General features: G+C 43.9%; 1 protein-coding gene across 1 annotated transcript; it reads left to right on the top strand.

The window, feature by feature from the left end:
• The first annotated feature begins 783 nt into the window (after positions 1–783).
• Positions 784–17,920, top strand: pigh (phosphatidylinositol glycan anchor biosynthesis, class H). Its single transcript, XM_080203011.1, has 5 exons — positions 784–1,126; positions 3,150–3,359; positions 9,415–9,498; positions 11,018–11,129; positions 17,534–17,920. The coding sequence occupies exons 1-4, from the start codon at positions 845–847 to the stop codon at positions 11,099–11,101; spliced, it is 660 nt and encodes a 219-aa protein (XP_080059137.1). The 5' UTR covers positions 784–844; the 3' UTR covers positions 11,102–11,129; positions 17,534–17,920.
• Positions 17,921–22,167: the final 4,247 nt, after the last annotated feature.

The raw sequence follows: 22,167 nt of genomic DNA, 5'->3' as shown, positions 1-22,167 counted from the left end.
GTCCAATCTCTCTTCAAAAGTCAAACTCTTCATCTCTGAAATCAACCCATGGAACCTCCTCTGAACTGCCTCCAATGCAAGCACATCCCTCATCCCTCCTCACGTAAGGGGACCAAAACTGTTCACAATATTTAAGTGCGGTGTCACTAATGTTTTGTACTGTAGCAGGAATACTTCACTACTTTCACATTCTATTCCTTTAGCAATAAATGCTAAGATTCTATTTGCCTTTCTTTTTACCTGCATACTAATTTTTTATGACTCATGCACAAGGACACCCAGATCCCTCTGCACCGAAGCATTACGAAGTTTCTCTCCATTTAGATAATAATTTGCCTTTGTATTTTTCCAGCCAAAATGGATAACTTCACACGTTAAATGAATAATTCCCACTTTAAACTCAATCTGCCACATTTTGCCCCATTTACTTAACCCAGTTGTATATATTTGTAAACTTTCCCTAGTGACAATCGTGGTTCTAAGTCCCTCCTTTTCTATACTAACCATGTTTGCCCTGTGTGGATTTCCTCCAGGTGCTCCGGTTTCCTCCCACACTTGGAAAGATGTGCTGGTTAGGTGCACTAGCCTTGCTAAATTCTCCCTCAGTGCACCCGAACAGGCGCCGGAGTGTGGCAATTAGGGGATTTTCATGGTAACTTCATTGCAGTGTAAATATAAGCCTTACTTGTGATGCTAATAAATAAACTTTAAAAACAAATCTAAAGGAAGTGCTGCAAATAATCAGGTGTGGCGATCTTAGTACCCTCTCTGACACTGACCTCAAGCTAACAACAGTGATAGGGATTCTCATGTTGCCATAAGCTTGAAGGTTGGCTTCCCCTGGATGGTTGGTCAAAGGGTGGACTGTCCCTTTAAACGTCACGTGACACGGCCCTGGCAGGTGACACAACGTCACTCCGCGCGTGCGGCAGCCGGGCTTCAGCGGGAAGAGATGGCGCCGAATTTCAAGGACATTAACGGCCGCGGCATCACCTTCGAGCAAAGCCATCACTCCCCGCTGTGCCGCGAATTCACGGTCATCTCCCCGAAGCTGTCGCTCCGCTCGGTGCTGGTCTACACCGCCGCCGTTTGGCTGCTGGCTTACGCCATCTTCTCCGTCACCCAGGTGAGGAGGTGGGGAACGGGAAGGTGGGAGAACAGCGCTCGCTCGCTCGGTGATTGGCTGAGCACGGCGCAGAGACGCGGAACCTGATTGGTTGTCGGGTGTGTCCGTCATCGCCTGGGTAAAAGGGCGGGGCTTGCACTGCGCGTGCGTACTGGCATGTGGCCGGAAAAGTCTGAGCCAGGTGGGCACTCACTCACCTGAGAGCAAAACCCAAGTTTTTCAACTTAGAAGGAAGGGCATAGCACAGTGATGGGCAGCCTAGGCTGGTGAATGTGTCGCATGAATGTGTCCTTCATCTTAGTGATCCCCAATATGGAAATCAGACATCATAGAGTTATCGAAACCTCCAGGATAGAAGGAGGCCATTCGGCCCAGCGAATCTGTATCGACCACAACCCCTTCCAGGCCCTATCCCCACAACCCCATGCACTTACGTTAGCTAGTCCCCATCTCCCCCTCCTCTCCCCCCATACCAAGGGGCAATTTAGCATGGGCACCTAACTTGCACACGTTTGGGTGTGGGAGGAAACTGGAGCACCCGGAGGAAACCCATGCATAATATGCAGACTCTGCACAGAAAGTGACCCAAATCAGGAATCATACCCACGTCCCTGGCGCTGTGAGGCAGCAGTGCTAACCACTGTGTCACCGTGTTCACTAACCCCATGAATAAGATTATATTTAATACACGCTGAATATTTCATGATGAGTTACAGAAAATGCAGAATCATCTATGTATTAATAGAACTGTTATCAATTTTAAATGGTAAAAACAAAAAGAAATATTGACACTTTAGATGCAGAGGGAGCGCACGGCTCTCACAGTCAATGTTGTGAGCAATCAGCATGTACCTTGCTTCACATGCGAATTACTTCAGTCATACTGGTAAGAAAAAGATGTGATGTGGACAGAAATCAGTGGAATGTGTCGACACTGCGCGGGCAACGGTTAACAAAATGTCTTGTGGGCCATACTCAGAACCCAGATGCGTAGCATGTAGCTCCTGGGCTGCAGGTTGCCCAATGCTAACTCAGAGACAGACAGCCTGGTTGAGGTACCATAGATGTACTTTGCATCTGTTCTTATCAAGGAAGAAGATGCTGCCAAAGTCATAGTGAAAGGAGAGGTTATTAAGATATTGGGTAGACCAAGAGGCAATACCAGATAGGCTGGCTATACTTGGATAAACCAACAGGAATTATCCATCAATGTTGAGGGGTGGAGGTGGGGATATTGCAGAGGCAATGGCCGCAATCTTCCAATCTCAAATACAGCAGCGGTACCACAGAATTGGAGAATTGTTAATGTTATACCCTTTTTAAAGCAGAGTCATAAGATCATAAGTGATGAGTAGCAAGATTTTGCCTCATGGAATCCCTGCAGTGCAGGAAGAAGCCAGTCAGCCCATTGAGTTGTATCGACCACAATCCCACCCAGTCCCTATTCCCGCAACCCCATATATTTACCTTGCTAATCCCCCTGACACTAAAGTCAATTTAGCATGGCCAATCAACCTAACCCACACATCTTTGGACTGTGGGAGGAAACCAGAGCACCCAGAGGAAACCCACATCGACGTGGAGAATGTGCAAATTCCACACAGATAGTGACCCGAGGCCGGAATTGATCCTGGGTCCCTGGTGCTATGAGGCAGCAGTACTAACCACTTGCCACCATGCCATTTCATCACACCTATTCCTTCATTCAGTAAGATCACAGCTAATCTCATTGAGGCCTTAACACCACTCTCTTGCCTGTTCCTATAAACTTCAATTCAGCCCATCGAGTCTGCACTGACTCTCTGAAAGAGCACCTTACCCAAGCCATTCCCACTGAGAATGACAGGACCAGAAGAAAATCCCACCCAACGTTCTAGCTCTGTGACATTTCGTCAGAACTGGAAAATGGTCTTGAGTATTTCCACGTGTTCTGTTTTCCTTATTGGAGCGGAGCTGAAGTTTGCTTTATGGACAGGTGGCGGAAACTGATCTGACATTTGATATTGGGAATGGTTTCTTGCAGAACACTTCAGTGCTCTCAGCTTCCATCATCGTGACTCTCCTGGGAATGATCCTGCACCTCCATTTATTTAAAATTGATCAGGAGTCAATGCTGATTATAGGTTCGATTGGAGTCCAGATGAACACTTTGTATGCCTCGGGCAGGGAGAGTGTGAGGTTCATCGAGATGAAAAAGGTGAAAGATATTGTGATCAACGAAGCCATCTACATGGTAAGAGAGGCAAAGAGTAATGATTCCTTAATTTAAACTCCAACTACAGCATCTAAAAATGATGGGACAGCCCACAACCAGGGGTCACAGTCTAAGGATATGGGATAAACCAGAGAGTGGTGAGCCTGTGGAATTCGCTAGTAGAGAAAGTAGTTAAGGAAAAGATTTTAGTTTCCCACCTACAAATGCTTACCTGCCTGTTCAGCTATTCTGAGTTCCAGGCTGTAGGCTCCAGCAGTAACATTATTGGATTTCTGTGCATGCACAAGTGGGTATTGGCTGCCAGCTTGCACGGATATATTACCTTGGCAGGAGACATAGCAGAATTTCCTTTTTTTTGACTAAGTCTCAACTCAGGCAGGAAAGGAAGTGTGTAGCTCGCTGGCTCCACTTCTGGCTTTTCCCACCATATTTTTGACACTTGGTCAAAAGGTCCCATGAAGTGACACTGGCAGAGCCACCCTGCCAGCAACATCAGCTTTTAAGAGATGGGGAGGCCCTTTAAAAACAGCACCCCAATGTAAACAAAATGAAAATAAGAAAAAAAATGCCCCTACAGACAGGGAATACCCCCCTCCCTCCCTGGTACTGTGCTCAGGCACTACCAGGGTCCTGCCCAGGCATGACCCTCTCCCCCAGATTATAATAAGACCATAAGAAATAGGAACAGAACTAGGCCATTCAGCCCCTCAAGCTTGCTGCAATATTCAGTAGAATCATGGCTGATCCAACATTCCTCATGTCTACTTTCCTGCTCTTTCTACATAACCCTTGATTCCCTTACTGATCACAAATCTATCTATCTCAGCCTAAATACACACAAGGACTCTGCCCCACAACTCTCTGTGGCAAGGAGTTCCATAAACTCACAACCCTCTGAGAGAAGAAATTCCTCCTCATCTTGGTCTTAAATTGGCACCCCTTTATTCTGAGACTGTGTCATTTGATCCTATGCTCTTCTATGAGGGGAAACATCCTCTCAGCAATTACCCTGTCAAACATCTTAAGGATCCGATACGTTTCACTGAGATCACCTCTCATTCTTCTAAATTCCAGTGAGTAGAGTCCCAACCTTTTTAATCTTTCCTCATAAGACAAATCCCCCATACAGGAAATCATTCTAGTGAATCTTCTTTCAACTGCCTCCAATGAAATAATATCTTTCCTTCAATAAGGGGACCAAAACTATTCACAGTACTCTTGGTGTGGTCTCACAAGTTCATTGTACAGTTGCAGCAAGACTTCTCCACTCATAAACTCCAACTCCCTTGAAATTGGGGCCAACATTCCATTACCTTCCTGATTACCTGCTGCACCTCTGTGCTAGCTTTTTGTGTTTTGTGCACAAGTACCCCTAATACTCTTTGTGTTGCAGGTTTTTACAGGTTTTCTCCATTTAAGTAATACTGTTCTTTTGTTCTTCCTTCTAAAATGAACAACTTTGCATTTTTCCACCATGTACTCCATTTGCCAACTTTTTGCCGCTTACTTGACTGATCTCTTTGTAAACTGGCACTGTTCCTCTTGTAACATGCTTTTCTGCCTATTTTTGTGTCATCTGCAAATTTGGCTACAGTACATTCTCTTCCCTTTGGACACTATGCTTACCTGTGTGTCCCCGACATGTTCCAAAGAACAAAGTACAGGAACAAGCCTTTTGGCCCTCCAAGCCTGCGCCGATCATAATGTCTGTCTAAACTAAAACCGTATGCACTGACAGAATCAGTATCCTTCCATTCCCATCCTATTTGTGTATTCATCTAGTTGCTCCTTAAATTATAATTCCTACATTCCATTGGACCTTCCAAAATGCATTCACTTACACTTGTCTGGATTAAACTCCATCTGCTATTTCTCCACTCAAGTCCTCAACCGATCTATATCTTGCTGTATCCTCTGACAATCCTCTTCACTATCTGAAACTCCACCAGTTTTTGTGTAGTCTGCGAACTTAGTAATCTTACATTTTCTTCCAAATCATTTTATATACTATGAAGGACGAAGGTCCCAGAACTGACCCCTTTGGAACACCGCTGGTCACAGCCTTCCATTTGGAAAAGCACCCCTCTTCCTTTTGTCAGGTTCCTGTTTAGCAGCGTTTGCAATGGCTTTTGACAATATGGGAGGGATAATGGAGTGGGGAAGCCTGTTAATAATATCTTAATATATGGTAATGGGGTTCTCAACCTTTCATGGCAGGAACCCCATCATGTAATTGGGGGAGGTGGTGGGGGAGGTGGCACAGGGACAATTGGAACAGGAAATCCCAATAGCATAAAAGCCATTTCTGTTGGACTTTCTGCCTCTGCCACTATTCCCGCCTGCTGAAAACAGGAGCGGAAAATCCACCACAGTGTTTCTGTTATAATTTCAGATCATCAGCATCGACAGTATTTTGCTTCTAAATCTACATGTATTTAAATCGATGTAAATGCCTTTGAATTGCCATTTTTAAATTGCAACATGAAAGAATATGAAAAGTAAATAAATATTAAAATATATATCGTTTAAAGGTGTTAAAAGATGTACTTTTTTTAAGGATGTACATTTTTTTAAATGATTAAATGAATATATGATTCTTCGTTGAAAAAGATTGGAGGTTGAGTGAGTAGTTGGAAGAGAGGACTCAGGAAGCTGGTGAGAGGAGGTGACAGATGGGGCAGGGGAGGAGGTTAGTCAGGAAAAGAACGTCTTGTCAGAGTGTCAAAACAGAAACAGAACAGTGTAGGAGGTGAAAAACAGATTTTTAACACATTATATAGGAATTAGGAGCAGAAGTAGGCAAATTTAATGCCTTGAGCCTGCTCCGCCATTCAATCAGATCATGGCTGATCTCTCCTTGGTCTCAAATCCACTTCCTCACCTGTTGCCCAAACTTCTCTTTCCCTTTTTTCATTAGAAATATATTTATCTCCTTCTTGAAACCATTTAACGATCCACCGTGCTATGGGGCAGCGAGTTCCACAGATACACCACCCTCTGCGAGTAGTTCCAACTCATCTCGGTTTTAAATCTATCGCCTCGCAACCTGTACCTGTGACTTCTTGTTCGAGATCGCCCTGCAAGAGCAAACATTTGGTCTACATTTACTTTATCAATCACTTTTTAAAATTTTATATACTTCGGCCAGATCCCCACTCACCTTTCTAAACTCCAGCGAGTATAAGCTCAAACCGTTTAAAGCTTTAAAAAAGTCAAATGGGTAAAAGGGAAATATCGGCAGGCCCAACCTCAGAGAGTACAATGTTGGGTGATTTCAAAAGAAAAAATGTGAAAACTGCAGAGAGGAAGATTTATTGGGCTGGGGGTGGGATGAAAACGAAAGGATAAATACTGGAAACGGAGAAACTTGCCAGGCTATGGGAAAGGGATAGCTCTTTGCGAAAGCTGACGTTTGTATGGTGGGCCAAGTTTCCTCATCCTGTGCTTTATCATCCTAAAATATAGCAGCTGCTGGAAACACTCTGTGGAGGGAAATGTTTAATCATAATTCTGACCTTGCTGCTCCCGGAAGGGAGATTGGAAATCTGGCAGCATCCTCACGGAGGCATAGTCTTTAGTTTTATAGCGTTTCTTCACAGACATACTTTTTCCCCTGTGAGGATTAGTGGGGAAGTGCTGTGAGGATTAGTGGGGAAGTGCTGGAAGGATTCCTGAGCTGCTTATCAGCCCGTTGAACACTTCTTCTGTGGCCAACAATTCCTAGCATTGGACTTGAACCTGGAGCTTCTGGTCCAGAGGTAGGAATGCCTATGGAAAGGCTTTGGTCTAAATATGGTCGAAAGAATGGAACTCCTGAGTGATGACAGCCCCAGATGTCAGGTGAATTCAACCAAGTGTGGCACTAAGGAATCCTGATGAAACTGGAGTGAATGGAGATTGGTGTGACAGGGAGTTGCATGGGTGGTTGGAGTGATGTCTAGGACAAAGGAAGATGGTTGATCAAATTTTGTTTGGTAATGTTCCTGTGAAGCATCCTAGGAAAAGTACGTTGGGTTTTTTGTTACGTTAAGGTTACTACATAAATTATCTTAGCCCCAGACAACACTGCAAGAGTTCTTCACTATAGTGTCAAAGGCCACACTATCTTCAGCAGGTTTGTCAGCGACCTTCCCCCCATTATATGGTCAGAAGTGGGTGTGTTTGCTGATGATTGTATTGCGTTCAGTTCCATTCTTCATTCCTTAGACACTGAAGCACTGTATGCCCATGTGCAGCAAGACCTGAACAACACTTTATATGTGGCAGGTAACAATTTGTGCCATGAATGGACATCTCTAACAAGTATTGTGATCTGGATAGAGACCAGTAACTTTTCTAAAAAGTAGACAAAGTTCAAAATCATAGTAATTTACTAAACGAATGAAGTAACCAAAAGAGAAAACATTGGAAAATCTCAGTGGGTCTGCCAGCATCTGTTAAGGAGAGAAAAGAGCTGATATTTCGAGTCCAGATGACCCTTTGTCAAATTAAGTAACAAAGTTGCATGATTAAGAACAATAGTTATCTTTTACTATACAAGAGTTAGCAAAGCAAACAGGAAGCACCATCTATCCTATAGTCTAACATCTAGAATGAACATTAGTTAAACATGAAATAACAGGCAAATAGTGAGGAAATATAAACTACAAATTGCACATTAAATGGTAGATACAATTAGGATAGTTCTTCTGAATTGGCTCAGCAGTCCATTCAGATTTTGGTGATAACACCCAGCCGTAAACTCCTTCAAATGTGAAGAATTGCAGCTTTGATCCTCTAGGAGCTGTCTGATTCCCAGCTCAGTAAGAAGGCTCACAACACCAGGTTAAAGTCCAACAGGTTTATTTGGCAGCACTAGCTTTTGGAGTCTGCGAAAGCTAGAGACTCTGAAAGCTCGTGCTGCCAAATAAACCTGTTGGACTTTAACCTGGTGTTGTGAGATTTCTTACTGTGCTTACCCCAGTCCAACGCCGGTATCTCCACATCATGATTCCCAGCTAATAGGAGCACACACCTAACCTGAGTTCCATGGGCACCGACTTTACCATAAATGGTATACGTCTGCAGAGCCAATTCAACTGGTCTGAATGGTGTAGATCCATCAATTTTATCTTCAAGTAACAGAGCCTGCTGCAGCCTCAGCCTCAGAACATGGACTCTACCTTCTTCAGTTTGCTGGTTCTGCACCATTAGACCAACTGCTACTGTCCAGCTTGGATAGGTCTGTGTTCTTTTATATCTTTCAACTAGGTTCAATTTTCCAGAAGTCTTAGTTTCCAAACCCCACTTTCTTTTTGTTTGTTTTGAAACTTAGAAAGTCTGTTTCATTTCTTTGTTTATCTATTCTGTTTCCTTTTCGCCTTTTTCAATTGAGATAGGGTCTACCTCAAAAATTACAGGTTAAATTTAAAGACACAGATTCCCTTACACAAGAGGATGGCAAACCATATCTCCTTGACATTCACTGCTATTACCATTGGCAGTTTCCTTTACCATTGGGGTTACCATTGAGCAGAAACTCAACTGGAGTAGCTAAATAAATGCCATGGTTACCAGAACAGGCATCCAGTGGCATGTACGTGACTAACCATCTAATTCTGTAAGCTTCTCCGTTACCTATGAGGCATAGTTCATGGTTATAATAAAATGCTCTTCACTTGTCTGGATGGATGCAGTTGGGAGTCTTACAACACCAGGTTAAAGTCCAATAGATTTATTTGGTAGCAAATGCCACTAGCTTTCGGAGCGCTTGCTGCTCCTTTGTCAGGTGAGTGGGACATCTTTTCATAAACAGGGCATATAAAGACACAGACTCAATTTACAGAATAATGTTTGAAATGTGAGTCTTTATGGCTAATCAAGTCTTAAAGGTACAGACAATGTAAGAGGAGAGAGCATTAAGCACAAGCCAAAGAGATGTGTATTATGTCCAGACAGCGAGATGTAGTTGGAACTTCACTAGACAGACTGTAAGAGTTCCAGAGGATGTTTGTGTTTGAGAGAGGCTGGGTGAAAATTTGTGCAAAGCCAGGAAGCCTATTGTATAAGATCTTTTGTTTCTTCTTCTTTGCAGCAAAAAGTTATCTATTACCTGTGTATACTCCTGATAGACCCTGGGAACCCCAGAGGAGTGTCAGAGGTGGTACCAGTGTTCCAGGTAAAACACAGTAAGATCAAAAGGTTGTGAGTGAGTGTGACTGATGATTCCCTCTCTGTTTTCTTGCTCTCCTCCCTTCTCACCCCCCCCCCCCCCCCCCCCATCCCACCCACTGCAGTCTTGTAGCACCAGCATCCATCATGCTGGCTTTGTAGTAAATTCAGGTGAAGCTCGTCTGTGAAGGTTTTAAACTTTATTTATTAGTGCATCAAATTGCTCCCACAGTCCAGAGATGTGCGGGTTAGGTTGATTGATTGTTCTAAATCAACCCTAGTGCCAGGAGATTAGCAGAGTAAATATGAGAAGTTACAGGAATAGGGCCTGGGTAGGATTGTGGTCGGTGCTCTCGATGGGCCGAATAGCCTCCTTTTGCACTGTAGGGATTCTATGGAAATAGGCTTACATTAACTCTGCAAAGACGTTACTGTGAAAATCCCTGAGTCACCACACTCCAGCGCCTGTTTAGGTACACTGAGGGAGAATTTAGCATGGTCAATCCATCTATCCAGCACGCCGTTCAGACTGTGGGAAGAAACTGGAGCAGCAGGAGAAAACCCACACAGATATGGGTAGAAAGTGCAGACTCCTCACAGAGAATGATCTGGGCTGGGAATCAAACCCAGGTTTCTGGTGCTGTGAGGCAGCAGTGCTAACCACTGTGCTACTGTGCCGTTAGATATTTCCCCAACCCTCCTCCCTCTTACTCTACATATTTACCCCGCTAATCCCCCTAACCACATCTTTGGATACCAAAGGGAATTTGGTATGGCTAATCCACCTTATCTAAAGGGATCAAGGGATATGGGGGTATTTGGGGGGGGTGGAGGATCAGGATATTGAATTTGATGATCAACTATTATCATAATGAATGGCAGAGCAGTCCTGAAGGGCCGAATGGCCTACTCATTCTTCTTGTGTCCATGTTAACCTGCACATCTTTGCTCAGTATAGTAGTGAAATTCTATATGTGGTATCTGAATTTGAACTGCAATTGGCCGTAAGGGTTTTGGATAAAATTTACTTGACCTGTATATGTGAGAGATGAGGGCTCGCATGAATGATTAGGGGAGGGAACCAAAGAAGAATTTCATCTTGAAAGGGCACGTGGGGAAGGGGGCAGGTTAACTAGGGGAAAAGGGAGCAGTTGATCAGGTTTGCAAATATTTGAGGCTGGCATATGTGCTGATATACTTCTCTCTGTCTCGGAGAGCAGTGGCCAATGGAATATGATGACCGACAGTCTAAATTCTGAGCACCACACCTGTACACAAATATCAAAATTGTAAAAGACTAGTTTTGACAGGGAAGGATTTGATCATTGTATAAGGAAGCGATTGACTGATGTGCCAGCAAAGTTGAAACCACGTCTAATGAGGAGAAAATGGTTCACTCGAGTTCCAAAAAGCCAGTGCAATTCCCTCTTGTTGAATAAGTGCAGCTAATTGTCATCACAGGGGACTTGGGGAGAAGAGGAAGGAAATCAGTGCATTTTTAACACCACTCAACTTTCTATTTCAAGAGTGCCAAACCACGTCTGGACTGTTTGTCCCAGGTGTACAGAAGCTGCCAGGAAATCCTGCAACAGACGCAAGCAGAACAGTGAACAGTCAAGGAATGGCCTTGTGTTTCAGGTAATTGTGCAGTCTTCTCTTGTACAGCTGTCAGTTGACACTGGGTTGGGCTGCAGCAAAATGGTAGCTTGAGATCATTTTCCTCACTCACCAAACGCCCATCAATTTTCAAATCTAAGCTGCATCAATTTGACCGGATGTGAGGGTCTTCAGGAAGTCTTGGCGAAAGGCCACTGCTTTGGGCTTGGATTTCTGCCAATTCTCTCTGTGCTCCCCTGATGGCTTTTCGAGTAAAGATACTGACAAATCATAAAATTGCAGAAATTTATAATACAGAGGAAGTCATTTGTTTCTTTTTGTCTTTGACAGCTGAGAGAAAGCTATCCAGCTTAATCCCAGGTTTCAGCTCTTGGTCTGTTGCCTGCACAGATCCAAATTCTGTGCGATGAGAATTGAGTTCTATTTGCCGCTTTTTTGCCCATCTCACCAGTCCAGTGATACCCTCCTGCTGTCTACAGCTTTCTTTCTCACTGCCATCTACAGGGTAAATCTTTGCATTACTTTTGATCTTTCAGGCAGTGAGTTCCAGATCCTCGTCATTCATTGAGTGAAAAAAATTCTCACCTCCCCTCTAATCCTCCTACCAGTTTCTTTAAATCTGTGCCCCAGATTATTGATCTCTCTCCGAGGAAGATGGGTCCTACCTAACCACTCTATCTAGACCCCTGAAGAGATTAATAGACCTCAATTAAATCTCCCGTCATAACTAATGTTTTTCGTTTCTGACTACATCTTCATAAAACTTCTCTGTACCTTCTCCAATGTGACCACATCATTCTTGGACTTTTCCCAGTACTCTACCTAGAGCCAAATTAGTATTTCATACAGCTCTTGTGTAACCTCCCTGCTTTCATATTCTGTGCCCCGGTTAAGAATATATCCCTTGAGTCTTCTTAACTGTCTTATCTACCTATCTTGTCACCTTCAGGGATCTATGGGCATGTGGTCCAAGGTCCCTCTGATTCCCTACACTCAGTGGCGAAAGGAGCAGGCAGCAGGGTGGCACAGTGGGTAGCACTGCTACCTCACAGCCCCAGGGACCCAGGCTTGATTTCCAGCTTGGGTCACTCCCTGTGTGGAGTCTGTATGTTAAGGACATAAGAACATAAGAAATAGGAGCAGGAGTAGGCCATCTAGCCCTTCGAGCCTGCCCCGCCATTCAGTAAGATCATGGCTGATCTGTCGTGGCTCAGTTCCACATTCCCGCCCTCTCCCCATAACCCTTAATCCCCTCGCTTATCAAAAACCCATCCACCCGCGTCTTAAAAATATTTAGCGAAGCAGCCTCCACCACTTCAACGGGCAGAGAATTCCAGAGATTCACCACCCTTTGAGTGAAGAAGTTCCTCCTCAACTCCGTTCTAAACCACCCCCCCCTTTATCTTGAGGCTGTGCCCCCTAGTCCTACTGTCCTTTCTGAGCGGGAAGAGTCTCTCCACCTCTACCCCATCCATCCCATTCATCATCTTATACGTCTCAATGAGATCTCCCCTCATTCTTCTAAACTCTAACGAGTACAAGCCTAGTTTATTCAGCCTCTCCTCATAGCTCAACCCCCTCAACTCCGGCATCAGCCTAGTAAACCTCCTCTGCACTCCCTCCAAGGCCAAAATATCCTTGCGTAAGTGCGGCGACCAAAACTGCACACAGTACTCCAGCTGCGGCCTCACCAATGCCCTATACAGCTGCAGCAAGACCTCCCTACTTTTATATTCAATCCCCCTCGCTATGAAGGCCAGCATCCCATTAGCCTTCCTGACCACCTGCTGCACCTGCAGGCTGGGTTTTTGCGACTCATGCACAAGGACCCCGAGGTTCCTCTGCACCGTCGCCTGCTGCAGTTTTTTGCCACATAAGTAATAGTCCTTCCTACCATTCTTCCTACCAAAGTGGACCACCTCGCACTTGCCAACATTAAATTCCATTTGCCAGTTCCTAGCCCATTCGCCCAGCCTATCTAGACCCTTCTGCAGACTCTCCACACCCTCCGCGCAATTTGCCGTTCCCCCAATCTTGGTGTCATCAGCAAATTTCGACACCATACACTCGGTTCCCTCCTCCAGATCATCCATATAAATGGTAAATAGCTGAGGCCCCAGCACCGACCCCTGGGGCACTCCACTAGTCACCCCATGTCTGCATGGGTTTCGTCCAGGTGCTCCGGTATCCTCCCACAGTCCAAAAGATGTGCTGCTTAGGTGCATTGGCCATGCTAAATTCTCCTCAGCATGCCTGAACAGGTGCTGGACTGTGGCACAAGGAGATTTTCACAGTAACTTCATTGCAGTGTTAATGTAAGCCTACTTGTGACACTGATAAATAAACTTTTAAAACTTCAAGCAGGTATGGTCTGATATGGCATACCAGTAAGAAAGTGGCTGATGCATTTGGTTTTTACTTCTTGTCAGGTGCTCCAGCACAGGATTCCCACAGATGTGACGTGTATCAGTTAATGTTGTTGTTTGCTGCTGTAACCTTGTAGAAGAACTCACAACCCAAGACTGATTAAAGACCATTCAACCCTTCACACCTCATCATTCACACACTCATTTTACAGCTAGTCCCTGGCTATATACCTTCAGAATCTTTCAGTCAGATACTTCAGGGACTGATTATGATACACTGAATCAAATGAAGTTGAGTTTTGGCTGCACCTCTTGTTCCTAAAGCAAACCACTGGACATTGTGCAGAACGGAAAATCAGGCTTGGAAGATGAAACATCCATTACCATTTCCATCCAATTTTAAGATTGTTTAAATTAATGAATAGAGAATCAGATTGACTTTGATTTTTCTGAGGCTATTTCCCCAACTGCTTTTCCTCCCTGCAGAAATGCCTGCCTTTGTGGTACAGGCAAAAATCTAGCCAAGGTATTTCCACCGGATGCTCCTTTGTACCATGAAATAATTGCAGGTCAGGGATTAACATACTTGTGTGAAATTCTTCTGCTCTCTGACACAGGGAGACAATCCTCATGTATTCAAAGGATTAAAAATATTGGTCATAGTAACGACAGAAGAATATTAATTCCTTTGAGATCCTGCTCTCCACATCTTTTCCAGAGGCTACAAGTCTTTTGCTTTGATTAGCTAATGTGCACATTGAAATATTGGAGAGAGGAAGACTTTCCAAGTCTTTACAGCCTCTGTTCAGCATGATTGACACGTGTCACTGGTTAATCAGTCTGAGACTCTATTGGAGGCAGTAATTTTTGGTGAACAATACCAAACATCCAGATGCAATTGGTCCGCATTGTATTTGCAATGTCCAATTACATATTGTAGATTGACACGATGACCATTTATCAGTGTTGGCTCTTCCTTGAAGACATTTTGTGAGTGCAGCCTTTTCTGTACTTCTCAATATTTCAACTGCTGAATCGTGTGCTCAAACAATCGATGTGTGCCTAAAACTACATGGATCTGTGGAATACATTTTTTTGGGCGGCAAGGGGGCACAGTGATTAGCAATGCTGCTTTACAGCGCCATGGACCTGGGTTCGATTCTGGCTTTGGGTGACTGTGCGGAGTTTATACATTCTCCCCGTGTCTGTGTGGATTTCCCCCCACAATCCAAAAAACGTGCTGGTTAAATGCATTGACCATGCTAAATTGCCCCTTAGTGTATGGAGGATTAGCAGGGTAAATATATGGGGTTGTGGTGATGGGGCCAAGGTGGAAATGGTTTTCGGTGCAGGATCCACGGGCCGAATGGCCTCCTTCTGCACTGTAGGAATTCTATGATTATCTGAAAACCTCATTCGATCCCATATTTAGATGCATTGATCTTGCGATGAGCCCTATCATTTTATTTCACTTAAAAAAAAACTTTTGGTCACAGTCTCAAAAGTAATAGTAAGTAGTCTCACAACACCAGCTTAAAGTCCAACAGGTTTATTTGATAGCACAAGCTTTTGGAGCGTTGTCTCTTCATCGGGTGAGCCTCACCTGATGAAGGGGCAACGCTCCGAAAGCTCATACTACCAATTAAACCTGTTGGACTTCAACCTGGTGTTGTGAGACTACTTACTATGCCCACCCCAGTCCTACGCCGGCAACTCCGCGTCAAAAGTAATCGTGATGTTTCAGTCATTGTCCATAATTTCTTCTCATCATGCGCAGGGATCCATGAAGTTCAGTGTACAGGAGTGGAGAGGGGAAGAGGGAGTGGTTGCGATATGACCGTTTCGGTATTGAATTTAAGTTAATTTCACTTCTGTCTACACATCTCAGTATCCTACCATTAATTGTGTATTCCCTTGCCTTGTTTGTCCTCTACTTCTCCAGACTGAATTCTGTTTGCCACCTTTCTGCCCATCTAACCAGCCCATTGATACCTTCCTACAGTCTACAGCTTTCTTTCACATTGTCAGCCACAGGATATCACCTCCAATCTTCTTAATTGTGCTCCCTACATTTAAGTCTAAGTCAGTGATATATATACCACAAAAAAGCAAGGTCCTTGGACAAGGCTTGGCACCTCCAGAGCCTTTCAGCCACAAGAGCAGCCATTCACCATTATCCTTCCTGCCAATTAGCCAGTTTTAGATCTTGCCACTTTTTCATGGACCCTGCAGGCTTTTAATTATCTATAAGCAGTCTGCCATGTTGGAACTTGTTAAAAGCCTTGCTAAAATTCACCTTGATTACATCAGATATGCCACCATCATCAAACCCTCCTTATTACTTCCTCAAAAAATTCTATCAAGTTATTCAGACATATTTCCTTAACAAAACCATGCTGACCGTCCTTGATTAATCTGTACTTTTCCACATGATTTATACTGTTCTTCAGAACAGCACGGTGGCACAGTGGTTAGCAGTGCCAGGGACCCGGGTTCAATTCCAGCCGCGGGTCACTGTCTGTGTAGAGTTTGCAAGTTCTCCCCGTAACTGCGTGGCTTTCCTCCGGGTACTCCGGTTTCCTCCCAAAATCCAAAAATGTGCGGGTTAGATTGATTGCTAAATTGCCCCTTGGCATCAGGGCGATTAGCAGCGTAAATACGTGTGGCTACAGGGATAGGGCCTGCCTGGGATTGTTGTTGGTGTAGACTCGATGGTCTGAATGACCTCCTTCTGCATATAGGGATTCTATTCTATGGATTCTGTTTATTCCAATAACTTGCTCAATGCCGAGGCTTCAGCTGACTGGCTGGCAATTACTTTTCCTTTTTTAAATAACGGTGCACCATTAGCAGTCCCCAGGAGGCTTGTAGCCAGAGATTGAAAAGTGATGGTTCGAGCCTCTGCAATTTCTTCCTTTGCTTCTCGAACCGACCCAGCAATTAATCTACTTTTAATGATCCCCTCTTTTCTGAAGCCAGGCGCAAAGTATTCATTGAGAATCTCGTCTACATCAGCTGCCTCACACACAGATTACTTTTCTAGTCTCTTTTTTCTTTGGCCCTATTCTTTCCTGAGTTATCTTGCTGCTGTTTATGTACGTATGAAACCAAGGTACACAAACCAGAATCAGTCTGCTGGTAAGTTAGCTGATTTTAGCCAAGCCAGTGTAATATTAAAGGGCCAGAGAGGAGGAAAAGAAAATCACAAATTCCCCCTTTGGATTAGTATTTGGTGGAAATTTCACAGTGAGAATAAGATTAGGCTGAACCATGCTGCCTTTTGAAGTCAAGTGACAACAACAATTTATGTTCATATAGCATCCTTGACAGAATAAAAGATCCCAAGGCACCTACAACAGAAATTGGACACCAAGCCATAAGAACATAAGAAATAGGAGCAGGAGTAGGCCATCCAGCCCTTCGAGCCTGCCCCACACCATGTGTGGTGATATCAGGGCAAGGTGACCAACAAATTCCATCCGAGTGTTCAGTTTTAAAGTGCATCTTAAAGGAGGAGAGGAAAGTTAGATAAGTTTAAAGTTTATTTATTAATGCCACAAGTAAGCTTACATTAACACTGCAATGAAGTTACTGTGAAAATCCTCTCACCGCCACACTCTGGCACTTGTTTGGGTACACTGAAGGAGAATTTAGCATGGCCAATGCACCTAATGAGTGCATCTTTTGGACTGTGGGAGGAAAGCGGAACCCGGAGGAAACCCACACAGACATGGGGAGAATGTGCAAACTCCACACAGATAGTGACCCAGGGCTGAAACTGAACCCTGGCCCCTGGCACTGTAAGGCAGCAGTGCTAACCTTTGGTGACCAACCCATGGTGTCAATGCTTATTTGTGAAGGATAGCCATTTGGAGGAGATACCTGAGGGCTGCTGGTGCTCACTGAACTGACTTGCAGGAAGAGGTGAGGGGGAAAAAGAATGACCAATAAAACCTGTACTTGTGTGAGGATTTCAGGGCTCAATACAAAATTGAAAAGTTAAATGCTATTACAGAGAGCCTGATCTGTCATGGATTGATGTGGAATTTACTCTTTCAGGTGGAGCCTGGATCGATTGCCCACGCTGCAGAAATTTGTCATCAAAGAACACGTTTTAAAAATAGGTATCTAAAACTAAGCATCAAACGATTTTTCTGCAACTTAACTGTGGCAGCGAGGCTTTGAAGAAGAGGGAACTTCCTACTGCTCTCATAAATTCAAGGAGATGGTCTCACCGGGTAGCAAACATCACTTCACCACAATTGCTATCACCGCTCATTTGAAACTACATCTTTGTTCTTGAGGCACTTCATCAAGAAGGACTTTGGAATGGTCACAACATGGGCAACATACTTAAATATTAAGCTTTAATTGTAGAAGAGTTAAATGAGCAGCACACTGAAAGTTCTTTATCACAGTGACATTAATAAAGAAACAAAGACTTGCTTTTGTATAGCACTTTTCACAATCATGGCACATGGCAAAACACTATACAGGTGTCTGGGAGGTGAGTTGCCTCAGATCTTTTTAAAAATACCTGGATGAGCACTTGGCAATTCATAATATTCAAGGCTATGGGGAGCTAAGTGCTGGTAAATAGGATTAGGTGGGAGGTGACAGAGCGAATTTTCCCATTCCACCTGCCACGGGAATTGAGTGAGGAATGAACAATGGAAAGGTCCATTGACCTTAGGCGGGATTTTCTGGTTTTGGGGCGAATGTGGCCAGAAAGTCCCACCTGATGGTGCAGACTCGATGGGCTGAAGGGCCTCTTCTGCGCTGTATGATTCTAAGTGTAGTTACTACTGTAATTTAGGAAATGCAGCAGCCAGTCAGCTCGCAGCTATGTGATAGTGACTTGATAATCTGTTTTAGTGATCTTGGTTAAGGGATAAATGTTGGCCAGGACACCAGGGAGATCTCCCAGGCTCGTATTTGAGATAGGATCGTGAGATTTTTATGTTGTGCTGAGAAGCGTCTTGGTTTAATGTCTCAACCAAAGGCTGCACTGCAGTGGAGTTCCGACCTGCAATTACTGATCAAGACTCGGGACTTAGTAATGGAGTGTTATTACCAAACTGATATCCAACGCTGGTAATCAGCAACAGGATTTCTTTTTGGAGACCTGCACCTAATGCCTCATTCAGTGTCCAGTATTGTATTGGACTACTTTCTCAGTCCCACAACTTTTTCTAAGCAGGGTAATGGAAGGGCCCAATGTAGGCTGCTGTAAGTTGACCAGTGAGTGAACATTGAAAGATTTACTAACTTGAGCTGGTGCTGCTGAACCATGTGGTGACTGAGACCAAGAAACATCCAGGGTGTACTAACATGGTTAGTGTTTGTGCTGATGTGGGGCACTGCAAAATAACCTGCTGTAGTGATTTGGAAAGCATAAAAACACAAAGTGACTGCAGAACTTCAGTGTGCATAAGCAAGCAACCAGATGTTCAATTTGTTCTGGCATTTTATCCAGCTCACTAAAGCCAGTCTGTTCCTGATGTCTAGACAGCAGTAATCCTCAGTTTTGTTTTTGAAGTGAAATGGAGAAGCTGGAAATTCTCAATTGATTCACGTTTATTCTAAAACCCAAAGCGTCACCTGCTTTCCAATGTGAAATGTTGGAACCTGAGTACAAATGAATGTCAGGATAGCAGGGAGTCACAATGTGGGTGATGAGAAGATTGCCACTTGGCAGAATGACAATATGGGTGAATGGGGTGAGGATAGTGAAGTGAGCAGCAGGGCTTACGCTTTAGATGGAAGAGGAGTTATGAGTGACAAAGGATGAATATATAATTGGCTAGTAGGTCACAAAAATGTTGGGGAGCAGAGGGTTTAGTGAGAGGGAAGAACTGAAGGAAATCAGTATTAGTAGAGAAATGGTGTGGAGGAAATCACTGGGATTGAGGATGGATAAATCCCCCAGGGCCTGATAATCTACACGCCAGAGTACTTCAGGAAGTGGTCATAGAAATAGTGGATGCATTGGTGGTCATCTTCCAGGATTCTATAGACTCTGAAAAAGTTCCTACGGATTGGAGATTAGTTAATGTAATCCCACTATTTAAAAAAGGTAGAGAGAAAATGGGAAATTATTAGACCAGTCAGCCTGACGTTGGTAAGGGAGAAAATTCTAGCATCCATTATCAAGGATTTTATAGCAGAGAACTCAGAAAATAGTGGCGGAACTGGACAGAGTCAGCATGGATTTCCAAAAGGGAAATCATGCTTGACAAATTACTGGAATTCTTCAAGGACATGCGCAGAGTTGATGAAGGGGAGCCAATGGATGTGGTTTATTTGGACTTTCAGGAGGCTTTTGACAAAGTCCCACATAAGAGATTGGCATGTAAGATTAAAGTGCGTGGGATTGGGATGGTATGTTGAGATAGAAAACTGATTGGCAGACAGGAAACAAAGAGTAGGAATAAACAGATCTTTTTCCAAACGCCACTGTCTACTGGGGTACTGCAGGGATAAGTCCAAGGACCCCAGCTATTCACATTATATATTAATGATTTAGATGAATGAACTAAATGCAATATCTCCAAGTTTGCAGATGACACAAAGCTAGGTGGGAGGGTGAGCTGTGAGGATAATGCAAAGATCCTTCAGTGTGATTTTGACAAATTTAAGTTTATTTATTAGTGTCACAGGTAGGCTTACATTAACATGGTAATGAAGTTACTATGAAAATCCCCTACACTCTGGCGTCTGTTCGGGTACATTGAAGGAGAATTTAGCATGGCCAATGCATCTAACTAGCACGTCTTTCAGACTGTGGGAGGAAAGCAGAGCACCTGGAGGAAACCCATGCAGATACGAGGAGAATGTGCAAACTCTGCAGTCCCAAACAAGGAATCAAACTCGGGCCCTTAGTGTTGTGAGGCAGCCATGCTAACCATTGTGCTGCCATGCCACCTCAACAAGTTGAGTGAATGGGCAAATGCATGGCAGATGCAGTATAGTGTAGATAAATGTGAGATTATCAACTTGGTTGCAGAAACAAGAAGATAGATTATTATCTGAATGGCTATAAGTCGTAAGAGGAATGTGCAACAAGACCTGGATGTCCGACCCCAGTCACTGAAGGTAAGCATGCCGGTGCGGCAAATAATATGTTGGTCTTCATAGTGAAGGGTTCCAGTACAGGCACAGGAATGTCTTGCTGCAATTATACAAGCCTTGGTAAATCCACACTTAGAATATTGTGTGCAATTTTAGACTCCTTCTCTGAGGAGGGATGTTCTTGCTATAGAGGGAGTGCAGCATAAGTTTTCCAAACTGATTCCTGGAATGGTGGGACTGACTTATGAGGAGAAATTGAGTTTGTTGGGATTTATTCACTGGAGTTCAGATGAATGAGGGGGAATCTCATAGAAACCTATAAACTTCTAACTGGACTAGAAAGGGTACATGCAGGAAGGATGTTCCTGATGGTAGGGGTGGCCAGAACCAGGGCTCACAGTCCAAAGAATAAGCAGTAAACCTTTTAGGACAGAAATTAAAAATTCTTTCACCCAGAGAGCGGTAAGCCTATGGAATTCATTACCACAGAAAACGGTTGAGGCCAAAGCATTGCATATTTTCAAGAAGGAGTTAGATAAAGCTCTTGGGCAAAAGGGATCAAATGATGTGGAGGAAGGCGGAATTAGGCTATTGAGTTGAATGATCAGCCATAATCATAATGAATGATGGAACAGATTCAAAAGGGCCAAATGGCTTACTCCTGCTCCTATCTTCTATGTTTCTGTGGACAAAGATGGGTCAGTGTTGTGTTGTTAATGTAAAGGTGGTGGACACATAATACAGGAGTGGTGAGAGGGTCTGTGTGGGGTGGATCGTGTCATGATCAATCAGACCATTGAGGTTGGCCTATTGGAATATGAACACCATGATTAAGGAGTCAATTGCTGGGCCAATCAAGGAGTACTTTCCTTGTATTTAACTGAGTCAGTTCCTCTGGCACTGCTGACTGATAGCATTCTGTGCATTGGAATTATAAATAAAGGGATTTTGAAGGGACTTCTGCCTCTGAAGACTTATTACAGATCGTTTCCATCTGTGAGCTGCCCTCAAAGGGAGCTACACACTGCAAATGCTGAAATCCTCTGGTTGTTACCACTTTTGCTTAGTGCTTCCCAGTGGGAGCGATAGAAGTGGTTGTTTTATGTGAATAGTTGCTACTGTTAGAGCGGGTGCTTGAAATGCAACAGCGTCAATTCAAAGTGACAAGTTAGCTACAAAACTCAACACCACAATGGGTTTCAAGCCAGAGGTCAGGTGAGAGTGTCTTCCCTTCTCATCAAGGCAGCATTTGTCCAAGAGTGGCTTCAAGGAGCCCTAGTAAAGTTAATGGAAACTGGGGGAGACTGACTGAGTCATATCTAGCACAAAGGAAGATGGCTGAGGTTGTTGTAGGCCAATCATCTCACTCCTAGGCATTGCAGTAGAAGTTCATTAGGGCAGTGTCTTCGGCTCAGCCATTTTCAGCTGCTTCATTAATGACCTTCTCTCCATCTCAGGGGATGTTTGCAGTGTTCAGTTCTGCTTACAATTACTCAAATAATGAAGCATACAACAGTACCTGGAAACATTCAGTCTTGGGCCAACAATTAGCATGTACCATTCTTGCCACAAAAGTGCCAGGCACAATAATAATTTCCAGTAAGGGAGAAAGACTAGCCATC

The sequence above is a fragment of the Carcharhinus amblyrhynchos genome, chromosome 14, assembly GCF_965287045.1.
Source record: "Carcharhinus amblyrhynchos chromosome 14, sCarAmb.v2.hapA, whole genome shotgun sequence".
In the NCBI taxonomy this organism is placed as follows: domain Eukaryota; kingdom Metazoa; phylum Chordata; class Chondrichthyes; order Carcharhiniformes; family Carcharhinidae; genus Carcharhinus; species Carcharhinus amblyrhynchos.
This window is presented reverse-complemented; position numbering and strand designations above follow the sequence as displayed.

Excerpts from the sequence above, each read along its gene's own strand:
- pigh (XM_080203011.1), top strand. The coding sequence starts at position 845 with ATGGTTGGTCAAAGGGTGGACTGTCCCTTTAAACGTCACGTGACACGG. Across the intron at positions 3,360-9,414 it reads TCAACGAAGCCATCTACATG|CAAAAAGTTATCTATTACCT; the intron begins GTAAGAGAGGCA and ends TCTTCTTTGCAG. Across the intron at positions 9,499-11,017 it reads AGGTGGTACCAGTGTTCCAG|AGTGCCAAACCACGTCTGGA; the intron begins GTAAAACACAGT and ends TTCTATTTCAAG.